Source organism: Camelina sativa, chromosome 16 (assembly GCF_000633955.1).
Source record: "Camelina sativa cultivar DH55 chromosome 16, Cs, whole genome shotgun sequence".
In the NCBI taxonomy this organism is placed as follows: Eukaryota; Viridiplantae; Streptophyta; class Magnoliopsida; order Brassicales; family Brassicaceae; genus Camelina; species Camelina sativa.
Window position 1 is genome coordinate 21,287,784 of NC_025700.1, and position 9,132 is coordinate 21,296,915.

At 38.5% G+C, this 9,132-nt stretch overlaps 2 protein-coding genes and 1 pseudogene across 3 annotated transcripts in view; 2 read left to right on the plus strand and 1 right to left on the minus strand.

The window, feature by feature from the left end:
• The window catches only part of LOC104751630 (keratinocyte-associated protein 2-like), a 4,079-nt gene extending 2,350 nt beyond the window's left edge, over nucleotides 1-1,729 (plus strand). Inside the window, exons 3-5 of the mRNA XM_010473625.2 lie at nucleotides 770-821; nucleotides 1,177-1,243; nucleotides 1,365-1,729. Of these exons, the coding sequence (XP_010471927.1) occupies nucleotides 770-821; nucleotides 1,177-1,243; nucleotides 1,365-1,455 (210 nt within the window). The 3' untranslated portion in view covers nucleotides 1,456-1,729. The remainder of the gene's footprint in view (nucleotides 1-769; nucleotides 822-1,176; nucleotides 1,244-1,364) is intronic.
• LOC104753890 lies at nucleotides 1,770-4,449 on the minus strand (annotated as a pseudogene).
• On the plus strand, nucleotides 4,527-8,894 carry LOC104751631 (auxilin-related protein 2-like). Of its 2 annotated transcripts, XM_019238604.1 has the most exons (10): nucleotides 4,527-4,657; nucleotides 4,759-5,084; nucleotides 5,191-5,267; nucleotides 5,414-5,604; nucleotides 5,699-5,807; nucleotides 5,887-5,984; nucleotides 6,277-6,342; nucleotides 8,112-8,201; nucleotides 8,292-8,462; nucleotides 8,681-8,894. In XM_019238604.1, exons 2-10 carry the CDS (start codon nucleotides 4,765-4,767, stop codon nucleotides 8,717-8,719), a joined length of 1,161 nt encoding a protein of 386 aa, XP_019094149.1. In that variant the 5' UTR covers nucleotides 4,527-4,657; nucleotides 4,759-4,764; the 3' UTR covers nucleotides 8,720-8,894. The 2 variants fall into 2 exon arrangements, with proteins under 2 accessions (XP_019094149.1, XP_010471928.1); XM_010473626.2 differs by lacking the exons at nucleotides 4,527-4,657; nucleotides 4,759-5,084; nucleotides 5,191-5,267; ... (2 more) ...; nucleotides 5,887-5,984; nucleotides 6,277-6,342 and adding exons at nucleotides 6,393-6,720; nucleotides 6,827-6,903; nucleotides 7,050-7,240; ... (1 more) ...; nucleotides 7,523-7,620; nucleotides 7,913-7,978.

Consider the following 9,132-nt stretch of genomic DNA (forward strand, 5'->3'; position numbering starts at 1 on the left):
GATGTGTGCTGATTGCTCTGCTGTTTCTTGATATGTCTGCAGTTTCTTGTTCTCTGCTGGGCTACTGTACGAGGTGAACAAGATCTCTGGATACATGCTATCCAAAACCGAGTCCAAGTCTAAGAGACACTGAACCAGATTGTGTAGTTGGTTTGTTCTGGACTTAAGATTTTGTTTGGCACTAGAAGATGCAAGAACACTTCCAAATTCATGAACTGGGATACTTGGAAACCTTGAGTTCGAGATCGACATCTTATAGTTGATGCGACTAGTCTGTTTTCTTTGCATCTTATAATCATAGAAAGATCATCTTTTTTAGCTGTGTTTATGTTCTTGGAGAAACTAAATTGGAGTCTTTTGGGCTTGATGTCATATCATCTGCAACCGGGCACATCAACTGTTTCGTATCATCTCTTTATATAAATATATATATATATATATCTCATGTATCAAAACCACAACAAAATCTGATTTCAACTTCAGTTATAAACTTTACAACAACTGAAATGGATCATGGGCCAATTGCACAAACAAAACATGTGCAGAATGCTTAGGAGTTAGGATCAGTTATTGTAAGACGTACAAATGTATGTGGTTACCAGGAAACTTAAACAAAGTCAATCACACAAAGGCTCNCTCGTAGTCATGGAAATGTATTACCTTTACAACTCCAATGTTTGATCTGTGTCGTAAAAGCTGAGATCTTTTGTTGTATCTACGTTTTGTTGAGTGTCAATTTCGATTGATGTCCGGTTTCTTTTACTTGCAGTTCATTGGCAATTTCCAGGAATCTTCTAGCATCAAGAGTGGTTGGGGTGCTGGTATGTCCTTGCTTCTTCTTGAAATCAAAATTATTCATAAGGTCACAAAACCATTGAAATCGGGGTTTGTAGTTTAAGGGCATAACACAGCAGCATCACACTAGAATTAGTTTGCAAGTGCACACATTTTCTCAATTTTGATGATGCTTTAAGTTTACGTTCTGATAATAAAAGACTCTTTCAGTGATTTGCTTGGTGGAACATGAAACTTGTCATCTATTGTCTTATTTGGATCACCTATATGAGAATCACAGTAACAAACGACTAGAAGTTTGTTTGGCTCCTCCTGCTTCTGCTGCGTGAATAAACAAGGGTTTGCAATTTATTGAAGTCATTTTTTTTATCTTCATGACAGTCATTCTTGCCGAAATCATAGCTCTTATCGCTGCTAGCACTGTGCATCGGGTTTGTATTACAACCTGGTATGTGGAAATTCACTAGCTCTGCTTGATATATATCCATCCTCCATGTTTTAATTATTTCATACCTCCCTAGGATAAAGATGTGTGCTGATTGCTCTGCTGTTTCTTGATATGTCTGCAGTTTCTTGTTCTCTGCTGGGCTACTGTACGAGGTGAACAAGATCTCTGGATACATGCTATCCAAAACCGAGTCCAAGTCTAAGAGACACTGAACCAGATTGTGTAGTTGGTTTGTTCTGGACTTAAGATTTTGTTTGGCACTAGAAGATGCAAGAACACTTCCAAATTCATGAACTGGGATACTTGGAAACCTTGAGTTCGAGATCGACATCTTATAGTTGATGCGACTAGTCTGTTTTCTTTGCATCTTATAATCATAGAAAGATCATCTTTTTTAGCTGTGTTTATGTTCTTGGAGAAACTAAATTGGAGTCTTTTGGGCTTGATGTCATATCATCTGCAACCGGGCACATCAACTGTTTCGTATCATCTCTTTATATAAATATATATATATATATATCTCATGTATCAAAACCACAACAAAATCTGATTTCAACTTCAGTTATAAACTTTACAACAACTGAAATGGATCATGGGCCAATTGCACAAACAAAACATGTGCAGAATGCTTAGGAGTTAGGATCAGTTATTGTAAGACGTACAAATGTATGTGGTTACCAGGAAACTTAAACAAAGTCAATCACACAAAGGCTCATTGACCAAAACGTTCATCTTCTCATTAAGAAACTTGAGCACATCTTCTCTATCTTCTTTGAGAAGCAGCTGTCTTAATCTACCAAACGTCACACCTGATGGTCGAATCCCCATCTCGATCATCTCCTCTAACAACACACAAGCTTTCTGAGTGTCATGATGCTCGCACAGCCCGTTAATAAGAACAGCGAATGTATGCATACTTGGGAACACCCCTTTCTTCCTCATGTACTTCCACACTTTATCTGCCGTCTCCATCTCTTTCTTCTCACAAAACATCTTTATCATCATCGTGTATGTGTCTGCGTCTGGTTCACACACTTTGATCATTTTCCTAAACACATCAAAAGCTTCATCTTTCTCTCCACGATCTATTAAGTGGCGTAGGATAATGTTACATGACTTGGAGTTAGGCGTCACACCCTTATTCTTCATTTCTTTCAAAACCCTATACACATTCTTCATCCTGTTTGCTTTGCAAAATGCGCCAATCAATGAATTGAAAACCGCTACATCAGCTTTCATTCCACTTCTTTCCATCTCGAGGAACGTATCAACCGCCTCTTCAAGCCGGTTATCAGTTCCATAAGTATGTACAAGCACACTATAGATAAAAGTGGTCGGCTTGCAAATGCTTGGATCCATGCTCCTCACAATGCCAAGAGCTTCATCAACTCTTCCAGCTTTACAAAGTATGTCAACCATTATACTAAAGGTCACTATATCCGGGTGACAACCTGCATCAATCATCCCCCGGAAAACCTCTCTTGCCTTTGGCAAGTTGGGTTCTTTCCCCCATCCTTCAAGCAATATGCTATACGTTTTGGAGTCGGGCGTAAACCGATCTCTCATCTTCTCGAATACCTCCTGCGCTTTCCTCACATTCTTGGATTTACACAAAGCACTCAGCAACCCGTTGAACGCCACAAGATTAGGCGGCAAATCATACTTCTCCATCACATTAAACGCGTAAATCGCCTCATCCACTTTCTGCGCCCTCGCATACTTTCTCATAACGATACAAAAAGTCTCGACATTTAGCATCTTCTTCTTCCTCATTGAGTTGATGAGATCCCACATGAGCNTTTCCTAAACACATCAAAAGCTTCATCTTTCTCTCCACGATCTATTAAGTGGCGTAGGATAATGTTACATGACTTGGAGTTAGGCGTCACACCCTTATTCTTCATTTCTTTCAAAACCCTATACACATTCTTCATCCTGTTTGCTTTGCAAAATGCGCCAATCAATGAATTGAAAACCGCTACATCAGCTTTCATTCCACTTCTTTCCATCTCGAGGAACGTATCAACCGCCTCTTCAAGCCGGTTATCAGTTCCATAAGTATGTACAAGCACACTATAGATAAAAGTGGTCGGCTTGCAAATGCTTGGATCCATGCTCCTCACAATGCCAAGAGCTTCATCAACTCTTCCAGCTTTACAAAGTATGTCAACCATTATACTAAAGGTCACTATATCCGGGTGACAACCTGCATCAATCATCCCCCGGAAAACCTCTCTTGCCTTTGGCAAGTTGGGTTCTTTCCCCCATCCTTCAAGCAATATGCTATACGTTTTGGAGTCGGGCGTAAACCGATCTCTCATCTTCTCGAATACCTCCTGCGCTTTCCTCACATTCTTGGATTTACACAAAGCACTCAGCAACCCGTTGAACGCCACAAGATTAGGCGGCAAATCATACTTCTCCATCACATTAAACGCGTAAATCGCCTCATCCACTTTCTGCGCCCTCGCATACTTTCTCATAACGATACAAAAAGTCTCGACATTTAGCATCTTCTTCTTCCTCATTGAGTTGATGAGATCCCACATGAGCTTGTACTGTCTTATCTTTGCAGTAGACTCGATCATCATGTGATACGCACGAACACTATGCTCGTAATGCCGTTGCTTCTCAGACCACTGAAAGAACCTGTATGCCAACAAACCAGCATTCCTGAATCTATTTAGAACATCTTCTACAACTTCTTGTGAAACCCTTAACCCGCTTTGATCTAAAGCCGAGTCAAGCACCAATTGCGGCGAAGACATCATTACTTTAGATATGTTCTTCGCCACATCCGCAACATCTCTCGCTTGTTCGCTTAAACTATACAGCCTCGCACTCTTACAACATAATCTGGATTGATGATTAAGAATCCTGATCGTCATGGTTGATCTAACATTCCCATCGCCAAAAAAAAACAATGTGAGGCATTTCGTCGAACAGGTGATGAGCATTATTATAGTTGTGTTCATAAATTAATACAGAAACATATCTATCTAACTATAACTAACACACATATGCGTTATCAGAAGTTATTCGCTTTTTCTTTACCTTTAGGGATCAAGTGGTGGTTTTGCTCACCGGAGGATCTCCACTCGACGACTGAAGAAGACGGACGAGGTATACGCATCGTTTTGAGAGCGAGATAAATGGGCCACGTGTGTAAGCCCAGTAAAGAAAAGGAAAAGAAGGCCTAAATAGCCCAATAAGCTAACACTGGCGCGCCGAGTCAAAAGAGAAAAGGAAATTTATAAATTTATAAAGAGGCTTCTGAAGAAGACAAGATGAGAGAGAGAGAGAGAGAGAGAGAGAGAAGAGGAGCTTTGAAATTTACCGGTAAAATTAAGCTCCTCTGAAACCTAGAAACGGACGGCTCACTCGATCAGCTTTACTAGTGTGGGTGTGTTACAGGTGAAAAGATCTTTGATTTTCCACCGGATCGATTTGAAAGGTTGTGTCTTTTGACTTTGATCATTACTTGTTTTATTTTATTTTTGCTCGATCAAAATTAGTGGGAGATGGAAGATTTCGCTGTTCTCGTCACGGAGCGATATGGGTTAAAGCCACAAGGCAAGTCTGCTCCAATGGCAATGGCTTCCTTGAAGAAGCGATCGGTCAACCCTAACAATGGCGAAACGGCAGAGTTGACCTCGTATGGTTCTTCGAATCATAGCGCTTGGGACACGGATTTTATTATTGATTTCAAGTTTGACGGTGGGGATGAGTTGAACAAGTTTTCTTGTAATGAATATGGTAAGAAAAGGTCGTGTTTTAGTGATGACTTTGATGATGAGTTGATACCTGGATTTGGTGGTGGACTTAGTCAACCAAGTAACAGGTTTGTGATCATCATATTAGTTCAAACTCTTTGGCTAATTATTTTTAAGATATCTGTCTGCTGTATCATGAATTGTGGGATTGTTTTTTTTTTATTGTTGTTTCAGCGCGACCGATACATGGAATGTTATTGCTGATGACCCTTTTGAGGTTCGACCTTCAAATTTGGTAGATCCATCTTCAGGTATAGATGTGGTTCCGCTGAAAGGATTTGCAACAAAACTGGATTGTCTCCATATTCTAATACAGGGGAATGAAAGAACCGTTGATCTTTTTGTTAGTTAATACTATTAATTTTGTGTTGTTTCACTTTCTTTTTTTTTGGCACAGTTACGAACCCAAGAATTGCTTCTGTAGATGAGCTTGCAGAATTTGCTATGGGTATTTTGCATTGTAGCTCTCTGGATTCTGACAATGATGTAGATGTTGAAGAAAAGAAACAAGAATTTGGTGTAGATGACCTTGAATCCATTTTCATCCCTGGGTCCAAAAGTGTACCAGATTCATATGCTACAACCGAAGTAAGAAAAAATCTCACCCTTTTAAAAATGTTACCAATTTACAAAACGTTGTTCCGAATCTGCATTCTGTATATCGTCTTTTTGATCTTGCAAGGAAGAATTTGGTGTGCCAAAAGAGAAATGTAATGAAGAAGGTTCGCTTAGTACAAAGAAACCTGATGCTCCAGCACATGTCCTGGATGAACTTTTTCCACTTTTTGGAGGTAGGCGTTGTGGTGATCTGTTTTCTTCAATATCAGATTACTCCTATATTATTTCTAAGCCATGTTTCTTATGCAACAGATGACCCGTTTCTTAGAGAATTTAAGGCAATTCCAGGGGAAAGTGACAAAAGAAGAATAGCTAGATGGGAGCGTGAACAAAGAATAAAGAAACAAATGGTATGCATGGATTTTGCTTTGATTCGTTTTGTGCAACCTTTTCTACCTCTATTATGATATATCACCTGAGCAATGTACGATCTATTTGTTGAATGGATGGAACTTTTCCCCAAACCACTTGCCGTGCTTATGTAAATGTCTTGCATTGCGATACATAAGCTTTTTGTAACCAGTTTGTTTGTTGAGGGTGATTTATTACTGTTTCTCATCAAATTTTAGCTTGCAGCAAGCAGATTCTGTGTTTTGGTTCACAGTGATATTACGCTACTCAATGTCTTCTTCATATATGTAGGATCAGGCTGTATCTGATATGAATGACCGTGATCGTCAAATTCAGATTGGACAAGAAGAAAGGAGTGTAAGTGATGCTATTTATCACANTTATTTTATTTTTGCTCGATCAAAATTAGTGGGAGATGGAAGATTTCGCTGTTCTCGTCACGGAGCGATATGGGTTAAAGCCACAAGGCAAGTCTGCTCCAATGGCAATGGCTTCCTTGAAGAAGCGATCGGTCAACCCTAACAATGGCGAAACGGCAGAGTTGACCTCGTATGGTTCTTCGAATCATAGCGCTTGGGACACGGATTTTATTATTGATTTCAAGTTTGACGGTGGGGATGAGTTGAACAAGTTTTCTTGTAATGAATATGGTAAGAAAAGGTCGTGTTTTAGTGATGACTTTGATGATGAGTTGATACCTGGATTTGGTGGTGGACTTAGTCAACCAAGTAACAGGTTTGTGATCATCATATTAGTTCAAACTCTTTGGCTAATTATTTTTAAGATATCTGTCTGCTGTATCATGAATTGTGGGATTGTTTTTTTTTTATTGTTGTTTCAGCGCGACCGATACATGGAATGTTATTGCTGATGACCCTTTTGAGGTTCGACCTTCAAATTTGGTAGATCCATCTTCAGGTATAGATGTGGTTCCGCTGAAAGGATTTGCAACAAAACTGGATTGTCTCCATATTCTAATACAGGGGAATGAAAGAACCGTTGATCTTTTTGTTAGTTAATACTATTAATTTTGTGTTGTTTCACTTTCTTTTTTTTTGGCACAGTTACGAACCCAAGAATTGCTTCTGTAGATGAGCTTGCAGAATTTGCTATGGGTATTTTGCATTGTAGCTCTCTGGATTCTGACAATGATGTAGATGTTGAAGAAAAGAAACAAGAATTTGGTGTAGATGACCTTGAATCCATTTTCATCCCTGGGTCCAAAAGTGTACCAGATTCATATGCTACAACCGAAGTAAGAAAAAATCTCACCCTTTTAAAAATGTTACCAATTTACAAAACGTTGTTCCGAATCTGCATTCTGTATATCGTCTTTTTGATCTTGCAAGGAAGAATTTGGTGTGCCAAAAGAGAAATGTAATGAAGAAGGTTCGCTTAGTACAAAGAAACCTGATGCTCCAGCACATGTCCTGGATGAACTTTTTCCACTTTTTGGAGGTAGGCGTTGTGGTGATCTGTTTTCTTCAATATCAGATTACTCCTATATTATTTCTAAGCCATGTTTCTTATGCAACAGATGACCCGTTTCTTAGAGAATTTAAGGCAATTCCAGGGGAAAGTGACAAAAGAAGAATAGCTAGATGGGAGCGTGAACAAAGAATAAAGAAACAAATGGTATGCATGGATTTTGCTTTGATTCGTTTTGTGCAACCTTTTCTACCTCTATTATGATATATCACCTGAGCAATGTACGATCTATTTGTTGAATGGATGGAACTTTTCCCCAAACCACTTGCCGTGCTTATGTAAATGTCTTGCATTGCGATACATAAGCTTTTTGTAACCAGTTTGTTTGTTGAGGGTGATTTATTACTGTTTCTCATCAAATTTTAGCTTGCAGCAAGCAGATTCTGTGTTTTGGTTCACAGTGATATTACGCTACTCAATGTCTTCTTCATATATGTAGGATCAGGCTGTATCTGATATGAATGACCGTGATCGTCAAATTCAGATTGGACAAGAAGAAAGGAGTGTAAGTGATGCTATTTATCACATATTTTTTTATAAAACTTCTTCACTATCATACTTTTCTTTCAAAACCATTAGTAATGTTGACATCAGGTGCTTATCTTTCTTTGAAAAAAATGGATTTAAATCCTGTTTAGAGGATTTCTGAGACCCTTGATGCGGAGATTAAGCTTTGGGCAGCTGGGAAAGAAGGGAACATGCGTGCATTGTTATCATCGTTGCATCTCGTAAGTAGTTTTAAACCAACTTTTGTCTCTTTACATTGTTAAAAATATCTCAAAGTCTATTCAAGTGTTCTTAGTAAGTTTTATCCTCAGGTACTGTGGCCAGGATGCGGTTGGAAAGCTGTCTCTCTAACTGATTTGATCACTTGTGCGGCAGTGAAGAAAGTGTACAAAAAGGCAAACTTGTATGTCCATCCTGATAAAGTTCAACAGAAAGGAGCTCAACAAAAGTATATAGCCGAAAAGGTCTTCAACATTTTGAAGGTATGTTTTTCCACAGTTCAACCTTTTGTGTTGTGGAATGTCCAATTTCTTGAAGGGTTTGTTTCGGTTCAGTTCTCTTAAAGTTGATGCTTGAGAAATCTCAGCTCTCCAGTTTTGGAACAAGCTGCTGGCGCTTGGAAATGACGCATTCAGTACACCAGCTGTAAAATTTAGGTGTGAATAATATGATCTAACTTGCCACTATTTGCATCGTACAGGAAGCTTGGGATAAGTTCAACAAAGAGGAGCTATCCTAAAATCTGTAGGATCTGTTGGACAAGTTCAACACAGAGTGTATATATGTAATAAATAATGCAAGTATGGTAATATCTCTATTATATTTTGTACAATATGTTAATTTCCGGCGGAACTCGTTCACATTTGATGTACAAACTTTGAAATCAAATTGTATTTGTCGTAATAAAGCATAAATAAATATAAAAAGTGAAAATAGTTAATTAATAACTATAGATTTTACTATACTTTTTACCAGTGTTCAAGAAAGCGCTAGGCAGAATCTGGGCGGTGATCCAACGCCTAGCGCCTAGAACGCTTAGTCGGGGTCTAGATGGTTTTTAGGCGGTTTAGGCGTTTACAACATAAAACATTATATATATATATATATAATTATATTAAAATATATGTTATAAAAATAAAATTTTTATAAATT

What these genes read in the sequence shown, in the direction of transcription:
- LOC104751631 (XM_019238604.1), top strand. Translation starts at nt 4,765, where the DNA reads ATGGAAGATTTCGCTGTTCTCGTCACGGAGCGATATGGGTTAAAGCCA. An exon ending in TTTGGTAGATCCATCTTCAG is followed by an intron (nt 5,268 to 5,413) that starts GTATAGATGTGG and finishes TTTTTGGCACAG; the next exon opens with TTACGAACCCAAGAATTGCT. An exon ending in TGTTATCATCGTTGCATCTC is followed by an intron (nt 8,202 to 8,291) that starts GTAAGTAGTTTT and finishes TTTTATCCTCAG; the next exon opens with GTACTGTGGCCAGGATGCGG.